Here is a 21,183-nt window from a genome sequence, read left to right on the forward strand (position 1 = left end):
TGAACTAGGGGTGCATAGTAGCAGCAGGAGTCAGTAATTTAGTATTTGTTGAATCCATAAAGAACAAAATTGATTACCTAAATATTTTAAAAGATAATGTTGCCCTTAGTGTTGCGAATTTAGAATCGTCATGAAGCTGGATCTTCCAACATAATAATGATCCCAAACACACATCAAAGATTGTGAAAAAATCCTCTATCATGTTGCAAAAACTTTTTGCCATTCTCTATAGTCATTAGATCTTAACCCCATTGAAAACTTATGAGAATATCTTGAGAAAAATGTATGCCAAAGAACTATTTCTAATAAGTAAAAGTAGAAACAAATTGTCATAGAAGAATGGTAAAAAATCCCTCCTGAACTAACAAAAAATTGGTCACATTTATGCCTAGATGATTAAGGACAGTGATGAAATCTAAAGGTTTGCAAACAAAATATTAATATTATAGCTTTCACTATTTTTGTTGGTATCAGTTTTCTCTGTTCATTTTTTTTTTTTTTAAATTTATGCAGGATATTTGATGCTTTTCTGTTTCAGTTGAATTCTTTTTGCATTTTGATTTAATTAAACGTTTACAAGTTGTTGCATCCTACATGAATAACATAATAATTTTTTGTATGTACTTCATATTATAAATCAATTATATATTTGAAATAAAACATTTTCTATATCAATTATGAGTATTTACTGTCTTTTGGCTCTCACTGTATATATTACTTTTAAAAGTGTGAAACCTATTATTTCATAGTATATGATCAATTAAGTTTTGAAATAATTAAATGCTCTTTGAAATAACAAATAAAACATGATCAGTTATTTTATGAAATAATTGAAATATACACTTAAGGGGTAACATATATATACACATTTAAAAATATGGAGTTCTCTATTAAATAAAATATCTTCTAAAGGTAAAAAGTTAATAAAAAATATAGATCATTCTTGTTTTACAAGATCTGCTCTATCTCATGAAAAAGTAAAATCACCATTTATAAGTCGAACCAATCTTTCCAAAATCTTAAATTAGAATACTACTAGTAGAATGCAACAGATGAAAAATTTAAAATAGCATTTGAATTGTTTTCTTTTTCCCCAAATGTTCTATTATATGAAACTTTTTATGATTTGGCATGATTTTCTTTTAAATACTCTCTAAATTTGGCTTCAGTTGTAAAAATTATCCCATTTTTATAATTTTATGCCTTTTTTTTATGTGACATTTCAGATTGATTCAATAATATAACAAGAAATCGAAATAAATATTTAAAAAATAGCAGTAGGATTGTATTCATTTACAGTTTTGCCCACATCAGGCTTAATTTACTGGTGAAGTTTGAAGTGGCGATGTTTTGCTTATCTTTCTTAATATATTTGAATTTCACTTCTGATTTTGAATTATCGTGTCATCTAAAAAATTTTAAAAATACATTTTGTTTGGTTTATAGTAGTCATTTGTTTGATACTTTAATTTATAAAAACTGTTTATTTTATAATCTAATTAATCTTTTATGAAAAGAGTAAAGATGCCAAGTTTAATCAAATTCTGGGATATTTGGTGCCTTGATGGAGTTAAATTGGCATGGAATAACCCTTATAAGAAACTCCAAAAATGAAATTTTAAATTGAACTTATTCATTAGTTCAATAATATGTTCAATAATATTCATAGTTTTTAAATAATATGTCTTTTATGTTTTTTTCTGCACATCACCAAAAATTAGTTTTGTGGAATGTCTATTAAAATGGTAGTAATTATTTATAAATTGTGTAAAAAACTTAAATGGAAATTAAAAATATAATAAAGTGTACTCAATTATTGAAAAGATTTTCTAACATATATAAAATTAAATAATGTTAAAATATAAGTGTTCTTCGAGATAATATTTGAAATTCATTTCTAAGCATTTCAAATTTGTAATATTTGGAATTTCTAATCATTTATGTTTTTCTTATATTTTAGTATCTTGGTGCATGGTCAAGGTACAAATCTGCTATAAATTACCTCATAACAGTACCTAAATATCGTCTTAAGGTAAATTTATATATTTATTTTTTAATTTTAAAATTTGACACATAATTTTAGTTGCTAATAATTTAATTACTTTTTATAACTTCATTTGCCCTTATATTTGTAATAATTTTTAAACTATTAAATATCAAAAAATAATTATACCACTCTATATTTTATACATTTTTAGCTATGTTTTATATATTTCTTTAAACACTTTCTTTAAATGGAAATTTCCATTTTTATCAAAAGTCTAGATTAACGTCTGAATCTTAAAGAAAAGTAAGTAAGTAAGTTTAGTGTAATGTTGTCTTCTATTGCATTGTTCCTATTCTGATTTGTTAGATATTTGTTTTTATACTTCACTTTTTCCCTGATCAAAGTTGAGTATCCATTAAAAGGCTTGCTAAACTAAAAATACAAAATCATTTTTACCGAATTAAGTTTTTCTCTTCAAATTTAAAATCAGTTTTTCACAATAATAATAGACATGCTTATAAAAAATGTTTACTTATAAATACATATTTTATACTCATGTTCATAAGTTAAAGATAATGTATGTTTTAATGAATTAAGCTAATAAATAAATAAAAGATTGCTATATTTATAAAAGCTGTTTAATACAAAGAAAATACAGAGTAATAAATACAATAAAAGTACTGCATAAACGTGACCAATAATACGAATTTCGAAGAAAAAAAGTTTATAATACAATTTTGATTTAATCTGGATTTTAAAATAAATTTAATACGTAAAGGATTTAAAATACCTTTATAAAGGATTTTACTAATAATACCTTAATAAAGGCTAAAAGTAAAAGTCATATAATTATCATGAAAAAAATTCTTTTGGAAATATAAATAGTTTTTTTTTTTTTTTCTTTTCTTTTAGTTGTCTTATAAATTTCAGATAGTTTAGTTTTCTTATAAATTTCAGATATTATCAGATTTTCAGTTCAGTTTTTTGATTTATCTATTATTATTTTCTGATATTTCAAATCATATCTATAACTTCGAGCTAAAGGTTATCGTCATTAGGATTTCTAGCATTTCAAATATCGGAGGAGTCATTCACTAGATGAAAAAAGTTCATCGCTTCTTTTTCATCTGAAAGCAGATATGTTCTTTAAGAAGTCTGATGTACTTAGCTGTGTGATTAGAAAAAGGCTGATTCACGAAAAGTACTCTTTAATGTTCTCGGCCTTCGACGTTAATATGCAGGGAAGTAAAAGTTTCGGTCACAATTTAATTTCATTTTAATCCAAACATAAATAATCTCTACTTTAGAAAATTTGTTCCCCTCCACAGAAAAACTTTATCAGGAAGAAGATTCCTTATTGATTTGTAAAGATGCGGGACATCGACAAGTACTCAAAACTTTCTAAAAAGAAAAAGGAATATGAAAGAAAGACTAAATTTTCTAAACTGAGCAATTATTTCCGAAATAAAATTAAGTGCTTCTTTCCATGATAGGAACAAATCTCAATCTATTATTACAACTTGAACATTCGAAGGAGGCAGTCTTCTTTTTAATGTATGAGACTCTGCCATCACAGTTCATTCGTCTTTTTATATATTTTTTCAAAACGACATAGTTGATAGAGGAAACGAGAGAGTATTTCTTTAAAATTAAAACAACTTCTGGAAATAGTTCTTCGAGTGTTAGCTGTATGTATATCACATTATCATTTCATCATTTTTTTCCTGTCAATAAACATTTAATTGATGTCGAGAAAATAATTTCCCCTAAAATTCTAATTTGAAACTTGATGTTGAGTTGATCATTTTATATATATATATATATTTTATCTATCTTCTCATTGAAATGTTTGATTATTTTAAACTCTTTATTTCCCTTTTCAATTTATACTATTTGCTTTCCTTTTTATTTAAATGCAGACATACTTAACATGAAACACATCAGTCATTTACTCTTTTCAGACAATGGTATACTCTCATTTAATGACAAATTTAATGCTTGAGGTTTTTTCTTTCTTTCTGCCAGGAATATCAAGAAATCTAACACTAAATTTACGAGAATAATCCTGCAAAATGCTGAGAGCAAATTGTAATGTTCAATGTGTTTTTTTCTTTCTACATTTGAAAATCTAAATTTTCCGTACGTCTGGATTCTTAAGTGAGGGAAATCTCTTTGGCTCTGAACCAAATGAGAAATATCTATTACAAAACTAAATTTGTTGCCTTTTAATAGGGAATGTGCGGAGAAAGAAAAAAAGAAATATCTCTTGGTTCTAGATTAATTATAAATAAGTCCAAAAAAATCACCCATTAAAAATTCTTATTAGATGACAAAAAGGGCGACGCATTCTCAAAAGCAAATAGATTATCTGGACTTCCTATAAAGTAAACAAAAAGAGAAGGGCTAAAAACCATTTACAAAGCAATTTTGGGATGTAAAATGATGAGGAAACATTAAAGTGCCTGAATCAGGTATTTTTGCTGTTTCTTACTTTTGGAATGAATTCCTTTCTTTCAGTCGATATCACGTGAAATAGCGGATTGTCCCAACGCGATGTGATGCACGGAAAGATTTCTGCTCATCGCGTTTGTGAACACTGTGTTCAGTTAGTTTTCAGTATGCTGTTTAATAGTGATGGTTCTTTTTGATCATCAATTTCTGCATAGCTTATGAGGAACTCTCTGTATAATTTAGTCAAACTTGAGCATATTTTTTCAGAAACTAAAGTGCATAATTCCTTTCCAACAAAAATTTTTTGCTCATGTATGTTTTCTTTTTTCCTTTGATACTTCTTTAATTTATGGACATGAGTGTATAAATGAACTGTATGTGATTAGATTTATTTTTGCATTGTTGTTTCTATTTTCTTGTACAAGATTTTTTGGCGATTTTATTTATTTGAACTGTTACTAGATGAATCAGCTAATCGTATTTCTATATTTCCAACTAGGCTATGGAGATAGCAAAACAAGAAAATTTATTAGCAATGAATAAAAAACGGGATAAAAGACCCAAAGTAAGGAATCAAATGTTTTCAAAAGTGTGATTCAAATATTTTTATAATTATTATCTTTAAAAGTTATAGTTAATTATTATAATATTAATAATTATTATTATATTGTTAGTAATTATTATATTATAAATGTGTCAAAATACTTTTTTTTCTTTGTACATACTTTTATTTAAGTTGACTTGTTTTATGTTTGTGGAATTTTCACTCACTTTCTGATTTGCTCATTTTGAACATGTGTTTTTGAGCTTAATTCGTATGTTACGATTTTAATTGTCAGAAATTGTGCATTTCGCTTGTGTGGTCCATCAAGTAGGGGGTAAAATATTCCATGATACACCATGTGTTTTCGGATTCACATATTTCTAGAAAAGACATGTCTTTGCAGTTCGAACATGTAAAAAGTATACTTAAATTCACATTCTATTGGAAGATTTAGTTATAAATCATTTAAGGGATCAATCAGAAATTGGTAAAGAAGGGGGAGAGGGATTTAAAGGCATCATTAATTAATGTGAAGTGGCACTTCTTCAGGGTATCTGATCTTTCAATAGGTTTCAGTGAATCTGAAAGGCTGTGAAAAAGGTTTTTATATGAGTTTAGTGAAAATACTGATAGTATAGGAAAAGTATAGTTCTTTCATTTATTTCACTCTTCTTTCATTTCCTTGTGCTTGTTTATACAGGCAAAAGTCTTTTTTTTATAGTTTTATGTATTTATGTAAAAATTATATGAGAGAGTTTTTTAAACTGACTAGAAGCTCTTCGATGCATGCTTTTTTTTATATACTTTTTTTGTAAAGCATTTATTATTTATATTTTAAAATAAATCATTTAGTAAATCATCAATAGTACTTTATTTAAATATTTTTACTGCAAGAAATTTTTGTGCAAGAAAAGTTTTAGAGTCTTTTAACAGTATGTCAGAAAAATGTGTATTTAATTCATTGGGGAGCTTCAAAAGTGCATACACAGATTCAGGATTTTCAGTAAAAAATGTTCTTTTGGATGCAAAACTTAGTAACATACCCTTTTTTATTTACATCATAAGAGATAAAAAGCTGAATATGATTATGATGCTGTTTGTATGGAGTACATTTTCTTCATGGACTATATAAATGATCTTCATATTAGCAACCTTTCAAGAATTTTAATGGCAGTAAAATGAGATCAGCTGAAATTTTTTTAAATCCTTTATTTGAAGAGGATAAAGTTATAAAACTGTGTGTAGTTTAAAAAATTATTTTCATTTTTTTCTCTCTCAAGAACAAGCATCTGATTAAGAGAATTCAACATTGATAAAAATATTAAAGTGAGAAATTGGAATGATTCATGATGTTTAGTCTATGAATAGCATGTTTCACAATGTATACTCTATAAATATGTAAAGCAATTTGGCAGAATTTACTCATTAAACATTATTAAAGAATTGAGAATAATATCAACATCAGTCCATTCAAAATATTGCTTAGAGGTTGTTATGGTTAAAGAAAATATTTAATTGTGTAATAAAGTACTTAATATACATCTTTGGTATAAAAAATGTGATTCTGGGAATCTTTGAGATTCACATAAAAAATATGCGAATTTAATTTTTTTGAAATTTTTAAGGAAAACAATTTTTTTAACAATAAAAATTGCTAAAACTGAATATAATGCACTTGTTCAGCAAGTCATGGTCTTTTCATTACTAACAAAATCTAATAAGTTGAGAAAAGCTATTAGTGTGAAAATTGAACAAATATAAAGAGTTTGAGAAAGATTTCTAAAAAAAGTAATAAAGTTTTTATTTACATATTTTATAAAACTAGCATGATCTATATATATATACCAGCTTTTTTACTTAAGTTTGTAACCTTTTTTTGTTGTTGTTGTTGTATTTCATGTCAAAGAATTGAAATGTTAGTGAATTTGCCATGTAATAATAGTTAGTAATATTTTAGATATGCAATAAAAGTGCTTTATTAAGATTTTTCTAAAAAAAATTTCATAAATTATATACTTAACTAAATTAATACCTAACTTCATTCATTCCATTATAACAAGTATATCTTAAATCAAAATACTATATTAATGCTCTTATTTTTCTCTAATGGTGCTAAAAAAGTATTGACAAAATATTGATTTATCAAAATTTGTTTATGTGCTTTATTTGAAGAAGCATGGATATCCATTAATTTTTGGAATGTTTCTACAGTAATTGCATCTCGTTCTTGAGAAAGAAAATTGAAAAGTCCTGTTGTTATGGTCTAATTTGAATTCGATGCTCTGCTTAATTCCATGGGTGTTTCATGGAAAGGAGATTCAAACTTTGAGCTGGCTTGTCAAACATCTGTGGGATGTTTCCTCATGCACACAAAGTTTCTCAATACCTGTGTGATGAATTGAAAATTCAAGCAATATATGTAGATACATTTCACACATTCTTCTCATTCTCTGCTCTTTGTGAAATAGAGTGAACCCAATTTAAAAGAGCAAGAACAAATAGAATTTGCTGGAAGCAAGATCTGAACTACAGGGTGGATGACTGAACAACTCACAGCTAACTTTTGCTCCAGATTTTTTTATTATTATTATTATTTGTTGCGGGCGGGCGATTGTTTTCGTGGATCAACAGAACTCTGTTAACGGCCTTTGTTCTGAATTGACGATATATTTCGAACACTGCTGTGTTCCGTGGATTTTTTTTATCACTAACTTCACAATCGGCGGGAGAATTGATTTCAGCTATATTAATGTCGGAAGTAGCATCCGATAATCACACTCGGTTTGTGCTTTCTGTTGAGCCATTTTTTGGCAACGTGAGGAATTTTCTTTCTGGACGACTTTTGTATTTGGCAATCGGGGTGGGGGAGACTTTAAGAATAGAACTATACAATAATGAAACTTTTATATTATTACTTTCAGTGGTTATTTTATGCTAACATTTTGTAATCAGAGTAAAAAAAAAAAAGCTTGATCCATATGTTAATTTTTGTAATTTTTTTTATGGATTTTTCACCTCTTGTTACTTAAAATTTACAGGAGCAAATAAAAGAAGAAGCCGAAGAAATTTTAAAAAAGATTTTGGAAGAAAGAATTGATATAAGGTATTTTAATTCCAAGTTCCTAAAACATTTCTTTCAAATTAAGGCTATTCAGAATTTCCTTCCACATTACATTATAATACAAGCCAAACAAAATTAATAATTTTACTTGTCTAGCTGAATGGCATATTCCTCTCCCATTTAATATTTTTTAAATCTAAAAATATGTACATGGAAATTTAATCTGTATTATTATTTAATTTAGACTATGATATTATATTATACCGATAAAAGTTTTTGTTGCATAGTACACTTATAGCATAAAATATTTGAATGAAGGCATTTATTTGGAGCACAATACTGTACTATTTTGAACTGTCTGTCAGAAGTTCTGTTACTTGGAATAACATTGTTAGAATGTCATTTTGTATTATTGTTATTAAGCGAATATTATTTTATTTATTTCCGATTTATTATAAATACCTTTCCAAAAGGGGTGGCTATTCAAAGCCAAGCCTCTGTGATGTGCTGTGGATTCAACTACTCTGTCTACCATACACCATAGCAAAATATGTATTCTGGAATGTCCGATGGCTCTGGAAGTTCAATATCATGAAGTGTGAGTATGGAGAGGAAGAAAAGCAGTATCTCATTAGAAAGCACTTGCAATGCTCGCAGACGCAGTGGGAAGCCATTCCCGATGAAGAAAAAGAGGAATGTTTTGAACAAAATTTATGGATTAAAGATAATTTTTTAGTAAGTTATTAAAAAAAATTTCCATAAAAATATTTAATTCTGTTATTAACATTTATTTATTTTAGTAGAATTTATTAGTATAATTTTTAAAGTATACAGAAAGTAAATTCCATTAACCAATTGTAAGAACACCTATATAATGAAGCAAAATACTTTATTGTTAACTAAAATGCAGGCCTTTAGCTGTGTATAAACTTTGAAAGACAGGACATAATTTTTTCCCCATTAAAAAGGTATAGTTCAAGTTCTATTCCTTGAAAATAAACAATTTTGCATGGTATTTTTGCTTTTAGTTTTCTCACAAGGAATGGGATCCACCCCTTGTGGAGTGGGGAGGAGACACACTTTATACTTAAAAATCATCACAATATTTAAGTATTCCTTGAAACATTCTGTGATTCATGTTTTTGTTTATTATTTCTCATTTATAGTGGGAGCATTAAATTGATTACTAGGCTCATTTTCTTCAAATATCTGATTTGAAGAAAATGATTTTCCCACAATCTACACTCAAATCGAACGCTTTGTTGTAGTATTTTGATAGATATTGTTTTCTTTAAAAACTTGAGAACAAAACTAGTCGCTCTGGTTAGAATATGCTATCAATAAAATCTTACTTTCTTACTAGATTTTGATGAAAGGAAGAAATAGGAATTAGTTGTCAATACATGGTAATTCCAATTATTCAATTATGACTAAGAAATTAGATACATAAACCCACCAATTAGACACTAAATTTAATGAAAAACATAACTGAGGAAAGTGCATCCAATAGTAAATTGTCTTGCAGAGAAATGTTACGCAAACTTCTGAATGTATTCAATATCCCAAGTATATTACACACAACAGAGTATGCCATGGGCATAGGTATTATACCACAAGTCAATTCCTTGAGCATAGATCATTTCCTAGAAACTGCAGTATATTTTGTTGAGAAAGAAAGGACTAAAAACTAATTATTTGGTCTTAAATAAAATGTGAATTTACAAACACAAGGGTATCTGTATTACAGCACTTTTGCTCAAATTAAGTAAATTCGAGTATAGTTTTTTTAATACATTTGTATTTTTATTAAAATTATAAAATTACAAATTACATTATCATAATAGTACTATGTTATTTATTATTATTTGATAATATTACATTATTATTATTTATTAAATTTTTTTTCTTGTGGAATGCTTTTATTTTTCTGCACTATGAAATATATTATTTTCATTGTGTATATATTCATTTTTAAATACTAGTAAGTGACAATTTGATTGATAAATGAATAAACATAATGATTATATGAATAAACAAATTTGAGTTAATGGTAGTATACAATTTTTCTTAAAGATTATCACCACTCTGAAAAATCCCCATTGCTATTTTCCCTAATTATAATGTCTATCTTGCAAATGAAGGAAACTAATTGACCAGCTTGCACAGACTTGCAATTGCAATGCAGTTTGATATAGATTGAAAGCCTCTCAATAGCCTTTATCAATAATGTTTCTAAAGAAACTTACTTCCTTAAGATAATCTTTGCAGTTTCTGAACTTACCCTTTTGAATGATAAGAAGGATTTTCAACTTCACTTTTAAATTTATTTCAGAAATGGAAACAGAAAAAGGAAGATGATTTGAAAGCAAAATATGCTGAGAGTGCTCGTTATAAAACTACTAGAAGGATGATGAGGAATCAAGGTCACAGACAAATAACATTTGAAGATTAAAAATTGATGACCAGAATTTTTTTGTATAAATTTGAAATAAAACATCTCTACATCATTTATTGATAGTATTTATTGTCCAAATTTTTTCTTTAAATAAAAGCAAAATATTGATAGATCCATGCTGTTTAATCTCATATATACATTTTACATGACATTTAATCATTTTTATATTTTTTTTGTCACTTAAATATAATATTAGACTGTAAAATATAGAGTTCTGATGACAGTTCTTTTCTTCTACCAGTTTGCTTTTGATGTCATTTCTAATAATGTCACTAAAATCAGTCACTTATTTATTTTTTAGTTTCCTGATCCATGAATCATTATAGATTCTCTCACTGATAGCAATTTGAATTAGACTTAAAAATTGTAGTTAAAAATGCTGCATTTAAATTTTTGATTCCCACTCCAACTCTTTAGCATTGTGTTCCTCCAAACAAGGAATGAAGAAAGGTGTAATTAATTTTTTTGATTAAAATTTTCAAAATATTTGATGTGTGTACTGTTGATTTAAAAAGCAGTTGTTGTTTCCCGGTGATGTTAATTTTGTTTTTCATGTCTAAAGGACTATTTTTGAATAGCATCTATTGAAATTGAAGAAATTAATTTCACATTCTGATAATGTCTTTATATTATAAAACAAACAAATGAAACGCTTAATGAAAAATTTGCCACTTCTTGATTAAAAAATAAACAGACAAAAGAAATAATTTTTTTTTTTTTTTTTGAGTTTCTCTTTTGTGCAGATATTTCTTTTCACACAAAAACGCATTTCCTTGTAATTTCTGCATTCGCATGGTCATTAATAAACCTGCAGCAGTTCATATCTTATTTTGTAGATTCTCTCCAGTAAACTTTTTTAAGGACTGATTTTCTACTTTCCCAAAACAGAAGCAACTATTGCTATCTTCCCTTTTGATTTCTTATTTCGATTGTTTTAAATCATTCATTTTATTTTTTGCTTCAGTATTAGAAATAAAAATATTCCAAATTTTTGAAAAATCAGGAGGACATCAGATAGAAAACAATCTTCGAGTGTACTTGAATGACCCTAAGTTCAGCATGCAAAAATGTAAATGAAAACATTTACTTATTTTCAATAGTTCCAACACTTCTATCTCATATACAAAAATGTGTCCCCCTCAAAAAATAAGAATTCTAATTTCAAGAGCTGTAAACGAAATTTCAAACATTCCGTCCGTTGGCAAGAAATCTTAAACAATTTCTTTGGTGCAGGAACTAAAAATAGTTTGTTTATTTTTAATGATAGATACTTGAATAATCTTCCTTATATTGTCCTCACATTGCTTGAATTCTGATTTTAGCAAAATAAATTTCGATTATTTTGACTTTTTCATATCAGATACAGAATTAATTAAAAATAACTCACAAGAGGAGCGAAGTTTGAAAATTCATTGTGGGATGATGTACAAATTATATAACATATTCACTCATTTAAAATATTAAACTACAATATCCAGTTATTTTCGAGAAAATAAATTTCAGTATCGCTTATATACTGTTAAGTTATCACATTAGCGACCTGCCTTGAAAGAATATTGCGATGGACATCTTACTTTTGTCTCCCAGTCACACGACAAGGGCGGTTTCGATACTAGAATCCATTTGCTAAACTTCACACAGCATCTTGGCCCTGACGGATTTCGTTTGCATCAGATATGGAATATATATATATATATATAGTTTGTAATTAAATCAACAATTAGCACTCTTTTTAAATTAAAATAGCGGTGTTATCCTTAAAATAACTGATTATTTAAATAATGAATGAATTATAAATAAAATTCGATTTTAAATAGTTAAATAATTATAAAGACAACTTTAATGGTGATAAATAATGAATATAATTACTATTATGGTTAAAAAATCAACATTTTTTATTTCATATTTCCTTCTAAATGTTTGGGACCTTACATTAAACAAAGTGAAACTATTAGTCATAGGCATGTGCCCAACATTTTAAAGTTGTTTTTCAGGAGATCTGCTTTGCAACAGAAACTGTGAATCGATGAACACTTTTACTAAATGAGCTAGATATTTAAATATTTTTTTACGATAATTAAAATTCTTGTGTGTTCTTAAAAATTAATAAACGCAGAAAAAAATTTCTAAAATTTATGAATAAACGAGCTGCACGATTTCTTGTGCCTTCATGATGAGAGTAACTATGGTTATTATTTATCAACGTTAAAGATGCGTTTCAAATTCATTTTTTATTCAAAACTCAAATGGGTGAGTGATTATTTCAAGAATAAGATGCTATTAAAAATATTTGTAAAGTAGTAGTTTATTTTAAAATTGTAAATTTTAACAATTTACACAGAATTGAACCCACACAGTTGGCAGGCTTCGCCGCAAGCTATGCCGAAAGCTATTTTCTCGGAATTGAATGGCTATTGCCGTGAACACCCTAAAAGTGTTCTGTTAATGTACCAAGTATTAACCGCAGCTGAATTTCCCAAAGCGTGTCTTTTCATCGCCAGTTTGAGAGCCTGTTATCTAGAACTCGTATGATTTGTTGTTCGTGTGGCGATAGCATTTGATACCATTCTTGGTTCGAATCTGTTTTAGTGCAACCTTCTATTTTTATTAGTTAGGATTGCTCTGCCTTCCAAAGTTGGGCAGCGATTGTTTTAGTTCTTTCAAATTTTGAAAGCAAGAATTTTTTCGAGCCACCTTTTTTTTTATATCTTTGTAACGGAAAGATTATAACAGAGGCCGCAATGCATCTTAAGTGGCGCTGGCATCCGACAGAATTCTTTAAATATCTAAATAATAAAAACAGCGCTAATCGCGAGAGAGGGAGATTATCAGCTATACGTCACTAATTCATTAAAAAAAAAACATGAGCGAATTTTCTCATTTCAGGTAACTCCGAGTCTGGAAAAAAAAATAAGTATATTGAATCGAATTGTTCGGAACAAGAAAGGGCCAAACCACATTTCTACTCTTCTGAGATATATCGATTTCAAAGTTATATCAAATATTAAAATCAAAATATAAAGTTTTTTTTTTATTTTTTAGTAATATTTGAGCAATTCTAAATAACAATATGACATTGATGGCATTACTATAACGCTATTACTATTATTCCCTTTGTAAATTAGCTATCTTCATTAACAAACTTTGAAAATCGTGTGGCGTGGCAATATTTTGATCCAATGTTAGAGAGATATTCAGTCATGAGATTTGGCAAATGATGCTTTCCATTATGACTTTTTAAATTTAATAAGATGGTTTTTATTATTTTCTACAGTTAAAATATAATAGTGGTAGTTATGAAAATATATTGTTTATTATAAAAATTATTATTATGTAAAAGAAATAATGATAAAGAAAAATAATATATGTAAAAGCAGCACATGTCAGAAATACAGAATCTAGTTTATGACATTTCCTCAATTTCTCCAGGTTCAACAACCAAGTTCTTGTAGATTGGTGGAATGTAACCCAGAAGTTTTAAAACATCTTTCATTTTATTTTTCTAAATTTTGTTTAGAGCACTGTTTTTTTTTTTTAATTTAAAGGAAATTTTGAAAGGAGGGATTGCATTTCCCTCCTTTCTTGTTCTATATTCCTCAAATTCCAGTACTTTACAGGGTACGTGAAATTATTAAAAGTCTGTAAAAAGTGCATTTCATTCATCCTATGTACACTGATACTCTATTATAGAAATACTTTGTGCGTTTTCGCTCATTTCGACCTCGGAAGTCGGATAATAATGAGAAAATTAAAAATAGAATCAGAATGAGAGATATTGGGCGAATTTGTAAAACAAGGGAGAATCGATATGTATATCTTTCTTACTTTTGGAATTTCAGGTTCGAATCTCATAGTCAGCGGAAGCATTTTTTAAATATTTCACGAACTTTCTAAAATCTCTTTAACCATTATTCATAATCATTTGTTTGAACCATAAAAGACTGTGGATAGTTTGATTTCGTGGAGTTTAGTGACACATTCTTGATTATGCTGCGCCAAACGTATGGTACGAATTAAAACTTTGATTTATAAACTCTTAGATAAAATCTTATCGTTTGTCATAACTTGTCAACGTTTATGGTATACGGTAAAAAACAAAAACTTTAAAATTGAGCTATTTTTAATTAGAACAAATGGTAAAAACCGATCATTTTTAAGAAAGTAAAAAAATGTGGGTGATTAACTTTATGAAGAATATCGTTCAAAATGGCAGAGGAAGACTGAAAGCAACGGATTCGTTGCGAAATGAATTGCGGGCAATCAATAAGAAAGTGCTCAACTGACAATAGGCATCGGCATTCTGTGCACTAAGGGATGGGTTCTCCCAGCAACAAATGCCTGTGCGTGAATCGAGTGTGACCTATTCTTAATCGAGTAAGAGTTGTATCATGCTTTCTATTAGATAAGTTGGGAACTGTGGATAAGAAGCAATATTTTTAGATAAAACGACTAGAATTCGCATTCGAATGGACTGAGATCCTACCAAAAGAATACATAGTGCCTTTTTTTCAAACTTTCATCTCGAAAATCGTATAGCTATGACTGAATAAAGAATGCGTTGAGCATCACAACTATTGGGACGGTCTAATGGTGTAAGAGAAACGTGAAGTGTAAGTTCATCCTATTTTTTGAATTTCTGATTCGAATCTCGCAGTGGGTGAAAGTATATTTTTTCATTCTTTTTTTTTTAATTCCATAGAATTTCTAAAATCTTTTGATCCATTTTTTTATGATTTAGTGCAACCTAAAAAAGTATTGGATATAAAGCAAAATTTTTGGGGAAAAAAAAAACAATTCGAATTCGAAACTACACTGATACATTGTGTTTTTTCCAAACTTTAATCCTGTAACTCGATTAAGAATAAGTGAATGGAGACTAGAATTAGTTTCATCTTTATTGAGACGATCCAGCATTATATACGTGCAGCGCACTGCCTCTCAGTCTTCTTTTTGGAATTTCCGGCTCGAATCTCGCAGTGGATGAAAATATAATTTTTCATTCTTTTTTTTTTTAATTCCATGAAATTTCTAAACTTTTTTTATTTATTTCCATATTATTTGCTAAAACAAACAAACAAATAAAAAAAGTATTGTGTGAATAAAGCTATATTTTTGCATAAAACAAATAAAATTCTATTTTAAATATACACTAATATCCTACCATCTGAATGCAGTGTGACTTTTTTTAATCTTTGATCTCAGATATCGGATGGTAAGGAAGGAATGGAGATTAGAATTAGTGAGACGAACCCTTAGTGTATGGGTATGTCGATCTTGGTTTTGAAATTTCGGGTTCGAATCTGGCATTGTGTAAGAATATATTTTTCTCATTTTTGTTTTAAAACTTCACAAAGTTTCTAAAAATGCTTAATCCATTTTTTTTTATCATTTGGTAGAACAAACAAACAAAGAAGAAAAGATTGTTGAGTCGAAGCATTTTTTTTTTTTTTTTTTGATGAAATAAGCTGGAGCATTCGAATGTATACTGATAATCTTCCATAGGAATGCATAAATGCTTTTTTTCAATTCAAACTTCGATATCAGAAATCGGATAGGAGTGAAGAAATTTAGAGTAGAATTATCATTATAATTATTGAGACGAAGTCTTGTTATAAGGGGAAAGAATAGTGCATGTTGTTCTTAATTTTGAATTTTAAGGGCTCGTATCTCACGTTAGATGAAGTATTTTTTTTTTTTTAATTCTTGTTTCAAAATTCCACAAAATTTCTAAAATCTTTTTGCGCATTTTTTTAATCATTTGGTGCTCAAAAAAAGACTATGTGTGTGTGTGTGTGTGCGTACGAAGTAATATTTTTAAATGAAACAACTGGAATTCAAATTCGAATATATATTGACATCCTACAGAAGAACTACATTGTGTCTATTTCATTTTTCCGTATATAAAGTATAAATAATGTATTGTAATCATCATAAACTTTGTACTCAAGATTTTAACGAATCTTCACGTTTTATACCTCCCTGATTGTGAGAAGTACATTCTCACTGCCTTTGACAACTCAAAAATGCTTCGAGTCAGAGGAATGAAATCTAGTATGTAGTCTTTGGATTAAATTTTTTATTTCTATCATATTTTGGGCAAATTCTTTTAAAAGAAGTCTATCTGTCCGGTTGTTCGGATCTAAGTTAATATGATAACTACGAAGTAAGCTTGTCGGATAAAATTTAATACACAGATTTAGCATCTAAAGCGTAAATATGTATTAAATTTGGGACGAAATCCATCTAGGGTTTGACTTTCTGTCTATCATTGTTTTCAGGAATATGTAAACTTGATCATTCAAAAACGCAATGACTTAAATACATCAAGTTTGGTATGTGACTCTGTGATTACAGTTACAGTTCTATGTCACGTTTTGGTTTAAATCGGTTGAGAGAAAAACATGTCAAAAACATAAATTCTCATTTATTAGAGAATTTGCAAGATTTTTTTTTTTTTTTTTTGGAATTTTATGCGACGGTTTATGCTACGACGGTTGAGAGAAACGCACCACGTTGTGATAGTATACAAGAAAGTCGGGAAAGGGAGATTTGAGCTGTTTTTCAGTTTCATACTTCATAACGAGATGCAACCTAATCAAGAGCTCTAAATTAAACCAATTCGAGTATCAACATTATTTCTGCTGTGTTGAAACTGTTTTCATTCCTAATCGTGCAAAACCATTCAGACATCACGTGACACTGATAATCTCCGACTTATATCGTTCCTATGTTTGAAGAGCTGCACTGGTTTTCTTTCTAGCAACCCATGCCTCCCCCGCCCAGACAGATATGCCTCACAATGACAAACATCTCCTAGAACACGAGAGCTATGCGTGTTTGTAAATAAAGGGTTTTGTTCGTTTGGCCAAACTGTAGACAAAGTGCGCAGTTTGGGCTTTTTCGTATACGAGGTATGCAAAGAAAAAGAATATTGTCGCCTTTAAAATCTTCGTATTCGAGATTTTGATGAACCTCCGCATTTCAGACTTCCTTAGATCGGAATCTTTTTAAGATTGTGTACATCTGTGAACGCGATAAGTGGAAAATATTTTGAGATAAGCAAGAGGAAATCTGGAATTCACAGCAAATTTGTTCTGTCAAATTTTTAACCGAAATCGTTTCAGAGGAAGACTTTCTGTCCAGCTCTTTGAATACAATTAAACACAATAAACTGTAATAATGAATAAATAAATAAAATTTAGTATGCCAGTTTGGCTTTTAATAATTCGACAAATTTGCTACCAAATCCATTAAAGAATTTATCTTTTTTTTTTTTTTTTTTTACGAAAAATTAAGGGTGTTTTTATTATTATTATTTGTTTGTGGACAAATATCTAGTAAAGTCAAATATGGCATTTCTACCTCATGAAAAACATGAATGCGCATGTTTCTAAACTAACTAATGTAACTGAATGTTGAATTATATGACATTTAGCGCAGACACTTGATAACCTTTTTTTTAATAGAAAAATGTGATCTTTTTTTTTTTTTGAGGTACTGAATGAAAAAGAGGAATAGTTTTGCATAAAAACATTTTAAAATTCTCTCTTAAGAGTTTTGAATTTTTAAATACATTGATTAAAAAGTCAAAGGGCAGTCACGTTGTTATTGTGTTACTAACTTAATATATTATAACTTAAATATCAAGAAGTGCAAGAAATCCCCGACACATTCGAGGGAGTATGAATCGACTACATCAAGATAAAATATAATGATGTAAAAAGTCAGATACAATGGCTTTACGCTGGAAAGGCTAAGGGCAAGGCGAGAATAAGCAGGTAAAAAGAAAAAATATCTAACGAAAACAACCTTTATGTTAGAATACTTAAACTTATACATTTGGATTAGTGGTATTTGACCATTAAGTCATTCCTGGAATCTATTTGTTTCATTGCAATTTTACGCTTCAAAACTGATATTCCTTATGAAGACGGTAGAATAATGTTTACACTAGTGACTTTTTGAAAACTTTCCTTGTGAGCTCTTTTGGAACTTAATTGTAGTATGCATTTGTTTCTCCAGGTTCTGAAATAAACTTCCCCCAGATTTGTCGTTCTTACTAACTTTTGTCCCTCTCCCCTCTGAAAATGATACTTTAATTATTATCACCCTGGACACATCTTATCAATGAGTAGTTCCTGTTGAAAATATTAAATACAGTTAGTTTTTTAGCGTTTATTTTTATAAAACTATGCTTCACAATTTTTATTACAAGTGAAGGATAATTACGCTGATTTGTTCGAAGAAAGAAAGAAGTTTCCGAAAATTCTGAAGCATATTTGTCTATTGTGACTCTTTTAATTCTATTTTTTAGAAAGAAAAAAAAAATTTCTTCGATGCACACGCTTAACGACTAGAAAAGGGAAGGATTAAGATTTTGACCTGTTTAGATTTTCAAATTTCACTTGATAAAGCTCGAATTTGCAAAAGAGTTTCGTAATGCATTTTCCATTTTTTTCCAGTTGGCTTAGCGCCTCGGAAGGCGAATCGAAAAATCAAACATTTAATGCAAGTAAATTCTGAGCCTTTCAAAAACATGCCAATAAAGGGTGCATCTAAAAAAATGAAATCAAGACACCCCAATATATTTATAAATAATAATTTACACATAAAATATTCAAAAATAGAAAGTAATTCAAGCAAAAGAATTCACTTATTATAACACTACTATAAAGCATTCTGCAAGAAAGGCACGTTATTAGCGAAAAACAGATAGATATATAAAATTATTCGTCATTTTCGGGACTTGAACTGAAGAGCATCAAAAAGCAATGAAAGTCCCTGTCACTCTGTCCACCAGACCACAAAACCTTCGAAGGCGAGGAGTCTAAGATTCATAATAGGATTAAGACCACTTAGTTCCGACACGAAAGGAATCTGGTCTAAAAGCAGAATGCTAAGAAAATGAATGATTTCTGCGCATGTGCGAGATCTTGACACTTAAAACTTTAATTCAATTTACTGATATTTCGAAGCAAAATTTTATTTTTAAAGCAAAAGATTTGCAAAAATTTGTTGTAACTGTAAAATTTTTTTGGAGAATAATATTAAAAACAAAAAAAGAAGGAAAATATATAAAATTATTCGTCCTAACTTCTCCAGACTCGAATTGAGGACCAGCAAAAAACAATGGAACTGCATGTCACTCTGCCCACCAGTGCACACACACATCCTTCGAAGACGAGAGGAGTCTAAGATTCTTAATGCAATTTATCAAATAAATGTAATTGCCCTGTTTTTTTTTTTTTTTAGTCAGCCAATCATAGCTTTTCCAGTCTACGTTGGAAAGATGAAAATGACTTAAATGACGTGATTAAAAAGTAAATTGTATCACGGTCCATCAAAAATATCTATTTCTCTAAGAATGGCTGGTGTGAAAGCATTAATTCTCCCAAAGCTCTAATCGCGAAATCATACTTCAAGAACATGGTATGTTTTCAGAACTTAAAAAAGAAAAAAAGATATAGGCAAAGGAGAAATAAAAGAATTCAACGAGAGTTCATCCGGGGTTGGGTCGGACTATTTACAACTGAAAAAAATAAACCAACAAATGCAAACTGTCTCGAAGCTTTCGGGCTTTTGCGGTTTCCTCCACGCCCGGGGCTCGATGAGTCATCTAATGGTGTCGGCCATCAGCGGAGACAACCGCCTGAAGATCGCTTCTGGGTGTTTGCAGATGCGCATCGCCAATCTCTCAACCCCCCCCCCTCCCCTTCTTCACCGATTGTTAATGCTCCCTTCGAAATTCGGGAGGTGGTTTCACTTCGTCACAGTCGGTTTAGATAGTATTGCGCAAAAGTGTGGCAAATGGAGCAATGTATCAAAAATTTAATGCTTGGAGATGAAGGATCGTAATTTATGACACAGATTCAACGTAAAAATTAGCACATTTAATATCTTATTCAGTCCTAAAGCATACACAGCTTTTTGATTAAAAGCGGCACATACATTGTACAAGCAAATTTTAGTCTTCGTACAAAACCCGGCCAATACGCAGAAAGGTGGATTAGTAAAAGTAACACGGGATGAAAAATATTCTTTCTCCTATGCTTCAAGAGAACACGAACGAGGATGAGAAGTTACTTTACCTCTATTTGCAAGCAGGTATTTAATTCCCTGGCAGTTCACTGAAGGTAGTTCATGCTGCCGTATCTCTGCCGTTCGGCCATTCAAGTTTGCCGTATGAGTATGTCCTTGTAATTAATAAAGCCTCGTCTATTATTATTATTATATCATATTCGCCTTGCTGGAATGTAAATGTAATGCAAGTATTCTGATATTTTACTTTCTACGTCATTACTAGTGTCATAAAATCATTTATATCTCTTTCTCTAACGCTCTCTCTTCAGATTTTTATGCATTTAATGCATAGTTACGGTAGTTAATACTGCATTTTTAAATATTTATCAATGCTTCGAAACGCGGTATTAATTAACGTAACACCGAATTTTACTTCATTGATCAACCAGTGCCAGAGGACCCATTTTTACTAAAGGCCTAAAATTATCCCTGATCTTTCAGTCCCCTCAAAGTTTTAAAATGCCTCTATTTACAAAACAGCCATTATATCTGAAATCAGTGCTAAGTAATCTGTAATCAAGTTATTATTTTTATTTTGTTGCGAAATGGGCCACAAGAATTATTTTCTATTTCATACGTACGTTAAATCTATGATTCATAAAATA

The 21,183-nt window shown here is 29.1% G+C and overlaps 1 protein-coding gene across 1 annotated transcript in view; it reads left to right on the forward strand.

The window, feature by feature from the left end:
* LOC129968930 (dnaJ homolog subfamily C member 25 homolog) overlaps positions 1-10,552 on the forward strand; it is a 34,946-nt gene extending 24,394 nt beyond the window's left edge. Inside the window, exons 7-11 of the mRNA XM_056083289.1 lie at positions 1,961-2,032; positions 4,938-5,003; positions 8,021-8,085; positions 8,517-8,778; positions 10,376-10,552. Coding sequence (XP_055939264.1) covers positions 1,961-2,032; positions 4,938-5,003; positions 8,021-8,085; positions 8,517-8,778; positions 10,376-10,495 — 585 coding nt within the window. The 3' untranslated portion in view covers positions 10,496-10,552. The remainder of the gene's footprint in view (positions 1-1,960; positions 2,033-4,937; positions 5,004-8,020; positions 8,086-8,516; positions 8,779-10,375) is intronic.
* The last annotated feature ends 10,631 nt before the right edge of the window (positions 10,553-21,183 follow it).

This window comes from Argiope bruennichi, chromosome 5 (genome assembly GCF_947563725.1).
Source record: "Argiope bruennichi chromosome 5, qqArgBrue1.1, whole genome shotgun sequence".
NCBI classification, from domain to species: domain Eukaryota; kingdom Metazoa; phylum Arthropoda; class Arachnida; order Araneae; family Araneidae; genus Argiope; species Argiope bruennichi.